At 45.0% G+C, this 15112-nt stretch overlaps 1 protein-coding gene across 9 annotated transcripts in view; it reads right to left on the minus strand.

Annotated features, from left to right (window-relative positions):
• The window catches only part of GRIP2 (glutamate receptor interacting protein 2), a 303102-nt gene that overhangs the window by 126819 nt on the left and 161171 nt on the right, over positions 1-15112 (minus strand). Inside the window, exon 1 of one of the 9 annotated variants that reach the window (XM_029995973.2) lies at positions 10173-10231. The exons of the other annotated variants lie outside the window; for them this stretch is intronic. Coding sequence (XP_029851833.1) covers positions 10173-10227 — 55 coding nt within the window. The 5' untranslated portion in view covers positions 10228-10231. Of the gene's footprint in view, positions 1-10172; positions 10232-15112 lie in introns of those variants that run through there. 9 annotated transcript variants of the gene reach the window in all.

The following is a 15112-nucleotide window of genomic DNA, read 5'->3' on the forward strand; positions in this document are numbered from 1 at the left end:
CCAGGGAAGCGGTTGAGTCACCATCCCTGGAGGTATTCAAAAAGCGCATAGACAAGGCACTTCAGGGCATGGTTTAGTGGGCATAGTCGATGGTTGGACTTGATGATCTTGAAGGACTTTTCCAACCTAAATGATTCTATCATTCTATTTCCATGGCTTTGTGCGATTAATCTGGCTATACTCTGTAAAGCAAAAAGAGCAAGAGGGAGAGAGAGAAAAGGAAATTGCTCACAAAAAACTAGGTTACAATAACCCTCAGGATCCAAGTGAAACCAAGAAGAGGAGAAAAGTTCAGCACTAGGCTGCCAGCCTGGGCAAGGACATAACCCCAACTCCAGTGCATCGGACCCACTGAGCCTCAAATGCACAACACAGCACATTTAGAGAAAAGTTTTTGTAGAGCCCTATTAAAAGAAAACAATGGAAATTTTTTTTTTTCCCAAAAACTTAGACCCCAGGATGAGGCACATGGTGCTATTTTCCTTCCCCTGAGTACAGTGGGATGCAACTAGCTCATACAACAGAGACCAAAGTGAATGGAGGGATCCTGCCCAGATCCCATCCTATCATACTCTACTCTGTAAGGAGACAGATAGCTCCTTTTTCCTGAGCTAAATGAGCCAGCATAATGTGTCAGGGAGGGAGTGGAAAGCTAGAGAAGCACTTCTGGTTGCTCACTAGCTGTTGCATTAGGAGAGCAGCTAGTGACCACCAGATTTGTTGGAACTAATTGAAAAATGACCCTAATTTTAGCCTACAGCAAAAGCCAATGTTGTTTAGCTCTCTGTTTGTATGTGTAACTCATAAAAACATCCTTTTTTGGCCAGATTACAGAAATATAAATTAAAGTACAGACCTTTATACCTTGCTAATACGTAGCCTTGTTATCATCTCAGGACTCCACCAGAGCCAGAACACTGAAACCTCACTTCACATTGGTTTTGTCCTCTTACTCTTCTGCAATGCACTGTTAAAATATTTTGTTAGTTAATAAGCCATTTCATTTTATCCATTACTATTCAAAGTAATTCTATCAAAGTATGAAATGAAAACCTAGTTCCTTACCAGGTATTTACACTGAGACAGGATAGAAAGCCTAGATCTGCCAGCAAGGATATAAAACATCTCATACTAGTAACATCAGTCTGTAGATAACTTGAATTCCTGCCTTTCTAGCACCTGATTTTTGGATTTTTTCTTTTTTAAATATTTTTGTAGGTAAATATAGCAGAAAGAAGTTAAGGAAAAAAAATCACTGATGTGGGGTTATAATTTTGTCTAGTTGCCTCAGATGTCACACTGGAGGCACACAGCAGCCTGGTGGGAGCCCTGAATTTTAAGACTCACAAGGAGGGAGAAAAGCATTATACAATATTTACTGGGGGTGCCCATGGGGTGATTTTAGATTCAATTCTGTCAAATTTGGGTGGATTTTCACAATTAAAACAAAAGTACTTCCTGCCACACTGAGGGAGCAGAGCAACTGAGAAGCTAATGGAGTTAAAAACTCCATGAATTTCCTTGACGTGGCCCTGGGGCACAGGAGCAGATTGGCCTCCAGACAGACCTACTCCAGATCCCCTGTCAGTTCCAAAATAAATGAAGAAGTGTGATTTGGCACATACCCATGAGTATGCAAAGTCAGATGCCTGTACACGAGGGAAGAGATGCTACAGATAAAAAGCTCTACAGGTGCAGGGGAATAGGAGATCAAGGTATTTCCTCACCTGTTTTAAATGCTGGTTTCCAGGCTGCTTTGTGTTATTCACTGACTCAGAAGAAGCAGGCAAAAATCTCACATAGCTGTGTGTAAGGAATGGAGTCAGGAGGAAAGTATCTCAGTTACCAGACAGAAAACAACTTTAGATCTACAGTTTTAACATCCAAACCCTCTCTGGTGACATGTATACAATGGAAACCGAGAAGCTTCAGACACACCTATAAGCAGAAAGATGCTAATTCTGAAATAATATTTTTAAAATATTGTTTATATTGACCCTGAGCTCACTGCTTCTTCCAAACTTTGGCAAACTCGGTTTTATTTAAAAAATAGTTAAATGGTAATTGTCAAACCACACTATCATCTGAATTCACATTTCTTTCTCATACACTCTGAACATTGGCCAGTGGTGACCTCGTGGACCTTCTACAGCTTTCCAAATTCAAGGCCTGATTTTTCTCTATACGATAAAGCAGATTAAACATCATCTAAGTCAAAGAAATTTTTCTTCATTCTCCAAAAACACCTGGCTGAGCTTGCAAACTGGAGATGCAAATCAGCAGCACTTCCCAGCCTCAGGGGCTGCCTGTGCGTCACCGCGACATGCCCTTGTGCCAGGGGACACATGGGCACAGGGTGATGTTCAAGGCTCTGCATCCAATGGGCAAACCCATCCACTTAAGCCTTGATCGATAACAGGATCTACAACACCTTTCAAGACCTCCTGGCAATACAGCAGCAAACGACTTCCCGCACGCCATGCCCCATTCATATTTCTAAGTCAGCAAAAGAGAAGCATAAGAACAAATTTATGACCAGGCTACAGACAGTGCTATTAAAATTACTCCTCCGGACTGCTCTTGAAAGTCTTGATGCCATCATCCAGGCTGCCCATTGCTGCAGCGGTGCATCCCTTTGCAGGGAGCCCATCGACTGGAGCCACGGCAAATGGTCCCAACAGCATCAGTGTGGCCTCTACGCCCTCCTTGTCCTCCCGTCAAGTTCTGCCTTTAATTTGCAAGACTGCCAATCGTGCACAATCCAGGATCAATAAAAAACCCATTGCCCAAGGACAGAGGGAGGATGTTCCTGAAGGTGAGTTATGAGAGACCTGAAGGGTGGAAAGGGCTGAGACGAAGACGAGTATAAAGTCAAAATCAGTGCTCAGAAGGAGTCAGGTCTTCCTGCCCTCCCTCCCAGCTTTAGCTTAACATTAAATCACAATCTGCCCGCATAAGACAGGCAACCATTTATCTTTTGGGGCTGTAAAAACCATGTTTTCAAATTTCCTCCTTGCTACCACAAAAGATGGAGAGGCTTCCCCTCACTCAACGACCCCAGCAGGTAAAACCCCAAGAACATCACATGGCTCTTAATTAAATAGCAAAAGCTGGTGATGGAGTGGGAATAGGGAGGTACGTCTGTCCTCCCAGTGCCACCCTGTGAGACGGTACATCACCCATAGCAGTAATCCTCCTTCAACCAGCACTTCTTATCACTCCACTCTGCCATTAGCTCACTACTCTTTATTTACCCCATCCTCCTTAATGGGCTTCTCTCAACCCCCAAGCAGGCGCTCTGCTTCCCAATTACAGCCAGATAACAGGTCTGGCAGTCTCATCGTGCAGCAGCAAAGGGCCAGGTTATCTTTGCAAGGGGCTCTCCACACCACGTGGGAACTGTAGGTCACCCCTTGCCAACCGGGGCTGCTGTTTCTTGCCATTGACTCACCACAGCAAGAGCACGTGCAGATCACTCCCCCAGCTCACAAGCACTAGAGAGAGAGTCAAAAACCCAACAACTAGTTTTATTTACAACAACAAAAAAATCCATTATCTGGGTATTCCCTGGGGAAAGCAGAAACTGCCTTTCTTCTGATTTTGAAAGCCGTTTCTGGTGAAAATACTCATCTTGGTTGAAAAAAAAAAAAGTTTTTGAGACAAGCAGTTCAACCAAAAAGTTCTTGCTTGGGATAAAGGGGGCGGGGGGAGCTAAAGAATTGGATTTTCCCATTTAGTGAGATGTGTAAAGAAACAGGCATATGTGGGTGGGATGTTTTTAAGTGTCTTGGGCATCAAGGAACAGATTTCCAAGTCTGTCTAGGCTCCTAGCTTCTACTGGAATTAAGGAGGTCTTAATTCCTAGCTATGTTCCGAAATCTCCCTCCTGATTCTTGAAACCGCTGGTCATGAGAACACAGTGGGAAATGTGCTTGTCCAAGGCACAGAAACCCCTCCTCCAGCTTCACACAGCCTTGCTGGAAAAAACACCTCCTGCCTCTTTGGGCCGCAAGTCCATTTGTCTTGCCAAGAGGCTGTGAAATCAAAAAGGTTCAGGCAATGAAAATATTTAGGGAGCTTGGATAATTTTTTTCTTTAGGTTTTTGTTTGTTTGTTTCTTTTGTTTTTCCAGTAAGCATCCACCTACACCTTTAGCCACCTAAATACCAGCCACCTCTTGGAAAACCCTATCCCCACCATGCAAAGAGGAATCGGGTCAGTCTAAAAAGCTAATTTTTCAGTTTGCTATGGCTCTGCCAGCACCACTCCAATGCTGACCCACAGCATCCCCTCACTGTTCCCATCCCGGGGCCCTCTCGAGCACTGCCAGCATGCATTAGCGCTGACGTGCCCCGGTACCTGCTCTCACCATCCCAGGCTTTTGCTGAGAGTCTCAACAGGGACAGCTGGGGTAGTTGTTACAGAGAAAATAAATGCCCATTAAAACCCCCAGCACACACAAATTGTTAATCGCAATAACATAAATGGAAGATATTGGATGAAGAGTCCCCAACCCCTGTTTCTAGCTTTAATAACAAAAAAAAAAAAAAAAAACAAACCAACCCACACACAGTTTTAGATGCAAAACAGAAAGGATGCATAGACATGCACAAGAACCACAAGGAATTCACCCCTTTTTTGCAGTAGTTTACAGCTAGGGACCACAAAGCCCAAATTTTCCAAACCACTCCAGAAACAGCCTAGGACTTACTGTGCATCACCGCAAAGGGACGGTGCGCCTGTCGTGTAGGCCAGAGCAACTGCACTTGTTTAATGTATTCATAGCAATGCAGAGTGGGCTTTCATTCCTGTTGTAACCAAAGCATACACGTGGGATCTGGGCAGGATTTGCCCTCAGGAAACCAGCACACGCTGGACCTTTCCAGCAGGAAGGGTTAATGCCACCTCGGACACACTGTCTTGCACACTGGCTTCCCTGCAAGGATTTATCACCTGCCTCTGGGCTGCGAGGGCCCTTTTTCATTCAATTACCTCCCTATGAGACCAATATCCTCTCTGCCCCTGGAGCCCAGAGGAAGATGAGGGATGAGCTGGGGCCGAAGGAGCCGTGCTGCGCTCAGAGCAGGTGACAGTCACCTGGGATGCTAGAGCATCAGGCTGAAAAATGGGCTTCATTAGGAGACATAAATAAAACATGCCCAATCGTGAGTTATTAATGAGATATGGAAAGGGCTGAAGCCGACAGAAGAGGAATCACAGCTATTGCCAGCTCAGTGGTTTGGGCTTAGGGAGTTTTCCTGTGCTCACCACTGCCCGGCTTTCATTGCTGCAGAAGGAACAACCCCATAAATATTCACTGCAGCAGCCTCCGAGATGACTTCTGCTATGAAACATGCGGGTGAGGATAAATCCTAGGAGGCAACGATCGTCCTAAAGAAAAAGCGGCCAAGCGAGGGCTATAGCATTGCGCTCAGCCTTAGGTTTCTGAGACCGTGGGCTCAACCTCCATGCCACGGCTGCATTTTGGGGAGAAGCCTGGCTTCTCTCTATGCTGGTTGCCCACCTGCTAAATAAAAACTGCTTTATTTTACTGGCTACTCCAGGGGGTAAATACAATAATAACGACTGCTGCCTCCTCCAGGAATAGATGCTCCATAGAACTCTTCACTCCAACACTTCACTGTGCGGTGCCCTGGACTTGGCACCACACCACAGGATGGAAACAGTTTACCTGCTTACCCATTTTTTTCTTTTTTTTTTTTCCTTGTCAACAAAAGATCTAAAAAATTTCTTGTTTTTCCGCAGCAAGCAAATCTTTTGGTGACAGAAACCCAGTCACAGAAATGCTCCTTGCTATGAAACCCGCCAGGATGCTTTACGACACAATACTGCTGTACAGCAAACAAGGCGACATGGCGCAAGAGCCTGTTCCTGATTCTTGGGATTGATTTCCACAAAACTGTTCACAACAAAAACATAGAAATAAAGCCAAACTTCTTTCTACGCTGAACAGGGCACAGTAACTTCTGTCTAAAGGACAAGTCAGGATGCCTACATGCACAAATGTGGTATCTTTGAAAATCTGGATCTCGGTATAAAAGCTGCTGTGCTAAAACCGATAATTTTATTGCAAGTCTCACACTATTTGACAGTTTTTCTGAACACATTCTTCTAGTTTGTTCCTGGGGGTTTTGGGGTGGGTTTTTTTTCTTACTTATTTTCTCAGTTCCCATTCAAACACAAGAGAGGAAGAACAAAAAGTAAAGGAAGCATCTAGTCCAAAAAAAAAAAAAAAAGAAAAAAGGTAGTAAACATGACTGAGTGAAGCTTAAAAGGCTGAAAAACACAGAGATGAGTAAAAGCAAAGCAGAACATTTTTTTTTTTTTTTTTTACAAATTTTGATGTCTGACATGTTCCAAATGACAGCTTTTGACAAAGGAACAGCAAAATGACTTTTATTACTCTGACATCATTCACACCACACACTAAGAGGAATTAGAGTGGACAAAAATAAACATGTTTTAAGCTTGAGCATCTCAAACCAAGCAACCAGGCTTTTTCTTCTGCCTCAGCAGCAGAGTCCAGGCCCCTCGGTGCGTGCTGCTGGTGGCTCAGGCAGCTCCTGGTCTCACCAGCTCTTACAGAGCACCCCCTCCCTTGAGCTGCAGGCTTTGGAAAGCAGAAGAAACAGCGAGGGCACCTTTAAATTGCCACATTTGCTACTTTTCAGGCTGACACATGTATCTGGTTAATGATTTAGGATCTCCACCACTTCTGTTTACTTATTTATAAAATACAGTTGATTTGCTGCAGTAATTGCGCGCTAGCAGGGAAGCCAACCACCTCTCCAAACAGTCCAATCTGACCTCAGCTGAACATCAGGCATGGCCATATAGAAATCGTGGCAGTGGGATGCATGGCAGTAACACAGGCGTGGGGGGCAACAACCCTTCAAACAGACATTTGCTACGTGACATGCACAGCATTTGCTAATGTCTTTTAGCTTTTCCAATGGAAAAAAGCACTAATACTGAGGAAATAATTATTGTATTGGACAAGTGACTGTTTGTTCCTTGGGGTTTTCAATAGCACCTTCCGCAAAGGATGAAGGGACCTTGAAGAAGAGTGAGGAGCCCTAGAGCTGTATGAGCCAATGTTGGCCAAAGGCGGCTGCTGAGCTGCGGACAGGGAAGCGCTGCCTGCCCCCGGCCAGCCGTATGAATGCCTGCCGGATTAACTGGGAATGTTCCCCATGCCAGGAAAAGCTCAAGGGCTCCGCAAGAAAAGGAGAGCAGGAATCCAAGAGGACCGACAGCAAGAATTTCTCTCTGAAGTGAGGGGATTAGCTGGGGAGGAGCAGCCGGAGTTTGAGGGAAGGAAAAGAAAATGCAGCAGAAAGCAGGGAGTTGGAGGAAAGCTTGCCTAAGAAGTGCCAGCCTGTGGGAAGGGTCTGTTATGAAGCAGAGAGTAGCAATTAGTACGGGGAGATCAACCGTCATTTCCATGAGGATGTTGAAATTTAAAACTACATAAAACTACTAGCAGCCACCATAGCTGAAATTTGAACACCTTACCTTACAATTAAGTTACAATCAACTTTGAGCAGAAGGGGTATCTCGCCTAGCAAGCATCCAGCCGCAGACCCAGGCAGAGCACACGGTTTTGGGACACAGGGTCACATAAATGCCTGGAGCAGAGGACAGATACCTGGGCTGGGCCACTCTCCTTCACACATCCCTCTGCAGACCCCTTCGCTAGGTCTTCCCTTCTCTCTTTGAAGCAAAGATGGTGGGATTTTTAGTGCGAAATAACAAATGTTTTTACCAGGCCTGACCATCTCCTAGGATGGAATAGATAGATAGTTAGTTTTTGAGCATTTACAGATGGGAAATGCAGCTGAGTTTGTTACTTGCTAGCATAATTCATACCAGCTCCCATCCTTAATTTCTGCCCAGTCATGATGAGCTCATTCTGGTAGCAACAGTGCCTAGGCATTATTTATTTTTGCTCAGTCTCTTGGGGATGTACTTTAAACATCAGCTGTCCCAAAATATAGAAGACAAGTAACAACGTCTCTCTGGCTGTTCATTTCAAATCTCTAGTCCCAAAAGCCAGTTCCAGCTCAGTTTAATCCTTGATCAAAGCAGTACAATTTAGCATTGGATTAGTGATTCTCTCATTTAAATCTGTCCCTAAGAAATGCAGGTGATTTAAGTCAATTCTAAATATTTCAACCAAAGCCACTGAAACTTTATCAGGTAGTACAGGGATAACATTCTTGTAACCTTCATTACAATCTCAGGCTGCATTTTCACAGTGTCTTGCAGGCACAAATGCACTTGCTCTCCCTGTGTCAAAACAGTCTTTCCTAACTTCCCTAGAAAACTGCATAAGAAAAAAATTCCTCATGTTACAACACTATTGCCAGTTCCTTTAGGATGCTTGAGCAAAAAAGCATGCCGGGGAAAAAGAACTGGAAAAACTAACAGGACACCAAATCTTCTCGCAGCATCTCCCCACTAAAAAGGACCCCAGGGCTGTGTTTGATCCAAGCACTTCCAGGCGTCACTCTAGGAGGTGGAAATCCTACTTATACCACCCTGATTGCGAATATGAAACTCCTTCCAGTTCAGAGAGAAGCCCATGAAGCCTCCAAACCAGGGAGAAGAAACAAAGAAGCGCCAGCATAAAACTTAAACTGTCAAAGGCAAATGATGCCAAATACAAATTCATACATCTGACACAAGCTCAGCTCCGAGGCTGCCACAGCAGGACGGTAACCCCGGGGTGAACGTGTCCTTGCGTGCAGCAAAGAGCACAGAGACCGTCTTGCTGATGCCTCTTGCGTCCCCGACGCTGCCTGCGCACCCACCAGAGGAAGGAGCGCGGCGAGGCAATCATGACCCACGTGCTCCTTTGCTCTCTTAGTACCCCAATAATCGATGTCAAGTGTAGCAGTCCTCAGGCTCCTGCTCTGTACTCAGGGCTGTCCCATAGAACTGCAACCTTGATCTGAGCAAATACTTTTTTACTTACTAGGCAAGTAACGCACAGGAACTGCACCCCCGGCTCAAGGTCTAGTCCACCTCAGAAATATATGCATTGCATTCAGGCCCTTGCCTTTGCTACCAAAGTCTCACACCTGCCAGTATCCTGACAGAGTTCCCATGTGTCAACACACAAATCCCTGCACCAGCAAATAAATCTCTCTCCCCTTAAGTGAGGCTAACAGCTGAGTTTATGCATTCAGTGAAGCCTGAAATCAATAACATCTGAGCTACACCGAGCTCCTAAAAACTGTTGTTCTTTAGAGGTCCCTATAAAAATGCAGGTCATCTTCCTTTATGCCAAAAGACTTTGATCTACTGCAGGAGGGCCGCCGGCAGCAAGGGCTTGCACACAAGAGCAGAGCTCCCAGCAGTTAGCAATGGCTCCAGGCCCCATTAAAATGCAAACCTTTCAGAAATCAAAGGCAACGGGGATGGACTGAGCCCAGGCTGCAGGGCGCCCTGTGAGCCGAGAGCTCTGCAGCCACAGCAACCTCCACCACAGAAGGTCAGAGACCATCTAACACTCACACAACTAAACTGGCGTCACGGGATCACAGTCCGGCATCAAAAAACTTTATGTCTCATCGCATGCAACGCTGCAGGATTGTAAGAACAGAAGCTCTGTCCTGTCTCAGATTACTCTGAGATATACTTAAAATATTACTGCTCCTCAAACCTTCTCAAAGTTGATTTTCTCCCCGTTATCCTCCCAGGTTTCCCATCCTTTCAACCCACTCCCTTCCTGGAAGGAGCGTGGGGAGGGGCAGACATCAGGACTCCAAACAGCCTGGTGGAGTCCGGCAAACACCCAAGTGCCTCTCCCCGCAAAGTAACAGCTCCCACATGGGAGGAGGGAAACCTTGTGAGACTCTGAGGCACACCTAAATCTACTTTAATTCAATAATAACTTTGGCAGATGGATAGAATAAAAATCCAGAGAGTCAACGGGAAAAAAAAAATCCAACCACTGAAAAATATACCACATGCAAGAAAGTAAAATAATCCTACTCCCCCCCCGCCAACGCACATCAAGGGTGAAAATCAATGACAGACCATGTAGGTTTTTTCCTCCTGCCCAGCTAAGGAAAAGTAAACGTTCAAGTGAGTCCCCTCCAAGTCCCTCTCGCAGGCAGGAGCAAGCCACTCTGCTCTCACCGTACCTTTATTCCTCCGTCTCACCACCCCAAGCCGGCACTTGAGCGAAACAGCAAACATCTTCCCCGACCGCAGCCTCCAGCGCTCCGCTCACATGGCTCTGTGCCGCTTCTCCCTCCGCACCTCTGCCTGGCTCTGTGAGGGGCTGCTGGCTCGAAATTAATTTATGATTACTGTGAAATGGAGTCGTGCTTTATGTAGTGGCAGAGGGAGAGGGAAGGGGTTTTGCGGGGAGGAAGGCAGAGGCAGAGCTAGGGGGGACACAGACCCTTTCCAATACTTCCAGCGCGGGGCTGTTTTGTCTCGTTATCTTGTCCAGATGAATAAAATCATTCATTGATGTTTATAAACCTATCGCCAGTCTCCTGCTGTCAAGGGCTGGGAATCTGGTACTACATTAACATACTAATTTGCAAAGTAACATTATTCCTTAGCACATATGGGTGCATGCTTGCACTTCACCAGAAAGCTAATCCAGAGCTTACCAGAGCAAAGGAGATAAAAGCCTTCCATTTTATGGGACCAGTTCACTAGAAACCCAGCACCAGCGCTCGTGCCCTGGGGCTATGTGCTGGTAATGGCCCTGGCAGCCCAAGTCCTACTAAAGAAACTTTTCTGCAAAAGAACTTTTTGTGTCTGCAGAAACCATCGACAATGTCCTGCAGACCTGAGAGTGAAGCCACCATGCCAGGGACACACAAGCCACCTGTTGAACATCAGCTCCCCAAACAAAACGCCTGATGTATCCCAAGTCCCACCTCTTACTTGTAGAAGTGGGATGATGGATCATCCTGGAGATTTTTGCTGGGGATGGAGCAGCCTTGGGGCAGTTCAGGGCCACACCTTCAAAACTGCTAGAGAGATTTTGTTTTCATAAACTGTTGCATACAGCAGAGGACAGCAGGCAGCCCCAGGCAGCATCCCAGGATATAGCTGGTTCTCGGCAGGGGTTATTGAGTAACAGAAAACACGAAGCTTATTTTGGGCAGAATTACCAGGGAATTTAGGGGAAAGTAAGACAGATGCCTCGCTCTTGGCAGGACCGCTCTGGGTCCCCACGAGAAGCCAGCCCCATGCAAACCCTCACCAGGAGTTCGTGCTGCGGGAGACAGCAGAGGTTTCTTCCCAGCCGTGGTACCCGAGGGTCTGTGTGGGTTGGACTCTTGGTGGGACCCAACACACCTGGGTGGACCAGCGATGTTGAAAAGAGCCTACTTTGTGGGATAAAAGGAGTTTGAGGGACCTGTAACAAGGACTCAAAGCCAGCATGACAAGGTGGATTTGGTGCACCTAAAAGAAAAGAGGTCCCTTTGTCCAGCCAGCTCTGGTGACTAAGCGGACATGAAAAACCAAAGCCTGTGGGTCACATGGTGACAAGACACCATTCGTAGTCCCCAGGTTACCCCCTGTCAAATACAGGCAGCACAGTAGGGTGAAATATATATACGATATATTAGAGACAGTGTAATAAATCTACCCAAGGAATAGCCATTTGAGATACTAGCGGAGAAGACACAGCGCTACCTGTTCTTTTATTCAGCTTACTATTCTGACATTTTCTCACATGCAGTCACCAAAACTCAGATTTCCAAATGAATAATTTTCTGGACTTTTGAATGCCTGGGAGAGAACAACAGCAGAGGTTTACCACTAAGTCATCACAAAGCTTAGTCATATTAATTTGTCTTTTCAAGCAGGGGTAAATGCAGAATTGCATAGCCCAGTACTGCCTCAAAATGGTAAACTGCAGAACTTCCATAGGTACGATTTTTCTCTGCGTTCAACAAAAATTAGGACTGTCGTTTGTCCGGCCCTGATTCCACAAACCATCCTCTGACCGCCCAGACCCCGACTTGCATCTCTGAGCCAGAGAGGCATCAGTGGTAATGGGATGTACTTTGCCCCTCCGTGGCAGCAGTTTTAGGTCTGAGCCACACACGTTAGTGATCGTGCACCCATAACACTCTGCCCCCGACACACCTCTTGCTCTTCTCCATCTCCTCGCAGCACACTTCCCAAGTCAGGGAGGGTCACGCAGAGAAATGTGGACTCTTCCCACTCTCTTTGGGCGGAAGGACCTTGGAAAGGGTTCGTGACGGCACACGGGTCTCGCTGCCTTCCTTGCCCAGCCCTGCTCACCCCCACACTCTTATGGGAGAAGGACACTTGCTGAGGACTCTGCCTGATGGATACGTTATTACTCCCTTTCATCTGACTTTCAGACCCAAATCACACCGGGAATAGCACTTTGGCTGGCCTTTTCTACTGAGCTGAGCCTCTCTCAGTGCTTTTTAGCAGTTGAAGCAGGCAAAATATTCTTCCCTCTCTGTATGGGAATTCAGACAATGGCAGAAGCAGTTCTCAACTGCTTCTTACCATGGTGCCAGGGGAGCTCAAAGGTGCCTTCCAGGAACCTACAGGGAAACTCTGGATTTATAGAAGAAAGCCCCATTACTAAGTCAATACCTGAGGGCTAAAGGCTGCTCTCAATAGCTGGACATTTGGGAGTTTACCAACTCTCTGAGCACCTTCTCTAGCCAACATTTCTGCTGACCCCACAGATGACTTAGGAAGTCGCAAATTGTTTCCACAGACCAACTGCTGCAGGCAGCAACACACTGCATCTTTTCAGGAGGCCCCTTAGAGACATGACACAGAATAATTCACCTCTGATGCCTGACCTCAGCAGTGCTGTGCCACTGAGTCTTTGCACTTAATTACCAGGGTCACCCTCCCACTTTTTAGGCTGGTAAGACACCTGCACAGTTTTGTAAATTCAAACTCAAAGGTGTAAGTTTGGAACCAAAGGAAAACGTAATACAGACTGACCCAGAAAGCTTTCCAGCAAGGAAAGGGCTAAAAGAGAGCTGCTTTGAACGCATGGCAGTGTTAGCAGCACAGCACAAATGGCAATCCCAGAGGAGCCAACACCAAATTTCAAATTCAAGAATTCCAATTACAGACCCTCAAAACTTAATAAACCCTCCGTGCTTTAGAGATCAATCTTTATGTAACAGCACGAAAGATTATCTTCTTGACTCCATCTTGTTTTCTTTAAAATACAGAGTTTAAAGCACTGACAGGTGTGTACGTGTATATTAAGTAGAGATAAATTTAGATGTAATGTATGTGTTTAAAGCCTCATACAGAAGACAAAAAGCCTGAGAATGTTTGTGTTGCATGAGAAACATGCACATGGGGCTGGCAACGGGTTGAGGGCCGGGGCCAGGCAACAGGGCTTCTCCTCCTGCTTCTGCCACAGCTGCAAGAGCCCAGGGAGCCTGCTCAGATCACACAGAGCTCCAAATGTTCAATTTCTGAGACGGCCTGAGAAGTGATCCCCAGCTCCCCACACACAGTTGCTTGCTTGTCCAGGTTGCTTTTTCTTGTCTCACCTCTACTGAGCACGTGCATTTGCAATTAATTTCACTGGAGCTGTAGCAGAGGAATTTATATGCTTTTCCAATCAAAATACCATTTTGCACCAGATTTTGCCTGCTTTCATGATGCTGAAATACCAGTCTACAAATAAGGCTAGAGGAACCATGCCGTTTCCTCCTCTCTCTAGGTTCATCACTAGGATTTAAGCATATTCAGACATAAACCTGAATATTAAGATCCTATTTACCCTCCTCTGAGAGGCTCAGAGAACTTCTTTAGCCAGGGGAATTGCCTGGGTGTCCCAAGACAATTGGTTTTACCTCAGAGGAAATTCCAGTCACAAACAAAACACAGCTGTTTCTCTTTGATACTGAAACAAGTGTGTTTTCTGCTCTCCCGCATATAAATCTAATCCTCATTTCAGCTAAGGAAATGACTGTGGGGACACTGGTCATCAAGAGTGCACAATAGAAGGAGTGAGAAATGCAGCAATTAAACTAAGAGGATAAAAAAGTATTTGTATAATGGGAAATCTATTACCATTTATCATGTCTGATATTTGAAGTGGCTCTGCCAAGCCATAGAATCCATTGCAAATAATGCAAGAGGATAATGACAATAGATATACACCGAGTTTCAGAAAAATAAAGCAAAACACTGTGTGAATAATGAATATACAGTATTCAGAATATATGCATGTACTGCTGTGTTTATCTGCGTGGCAATGATTACACTTTTTCTATAATAGCGAACTGGAGAAATGGTAGGGAAAAAAACAGTCTTCTATTCATGTAAACATTTAAAAATATGTATCAGAACAAAATTAAAGGAGCAGAAACTATTCAAAGTAGAGCTCACATTAAATTAGTTAATTTTTTCCTTGAAGTTGCCATACAGTTTCTTTTGTTCCTCAGGAATAATAATGCAAAATCCCGTGTGTCTAATACATATCCTGAAAATTACACACTGTACTAAAATGTATTTTAAAAGGCAGTATTTCCTTACTAACAGGTATAGTTATGGTTGAATGCATTAACGTTACAAATACTGAAAATACTGCCTTTGTGAATTTGTTCAGATTATTTTCATCTTCTCTTCGCTAGTTTAAAGGATGTTCCAACCTTACTTTATATCTGCTTCAATTCTGTATGACTATAGGAACAGGCAGTGGGCAGAACCATAAAACGGGTTCTGGGGAGAAAAATGCAGATTTCTATGGAAAGGCAGCCATTTCTTTTTCTTTTCATTTTTTATTTGCACATTGTCTGCAAAAAGTAAAAACAGATATTACCAGATACTGGGGTAACAGGCTTTTTATCATCACTATAGATCAGACAACGTTAAACTGGCTAACCAGTGTACATCTTCCATTTAAAAAGAAAGCAAGATAAACAAAGTTCACTACAGATGGTTTCGCTCTATAAATAGCATATGAGTAGAGTCTCATTGAAATAATTTCAGGTATCAGTAACAAAAGGTATGAAACAGCCTGCCTTCTTACTACAGCACTTTGTTAAAATCTTGCCCTTGGTAAACAGACTTTGTTGGATAACTGTCCAGTAAA

The sequence above is a fragment of the Aquila chrysaetos genome, chromosome 20 (genome assembly GCF_900496995.4).
Source record: "Aquila chrysaetos chrysaetos chromosome 20, bAquChr1.4, whole genome shotgun sequence".
Taxonomy (NCBI): Eukaryota; Metazoa; Chordata; class Aves; order Accipitriformes; family Accipitridae; genus Aquila; species Aquila chrysaetos.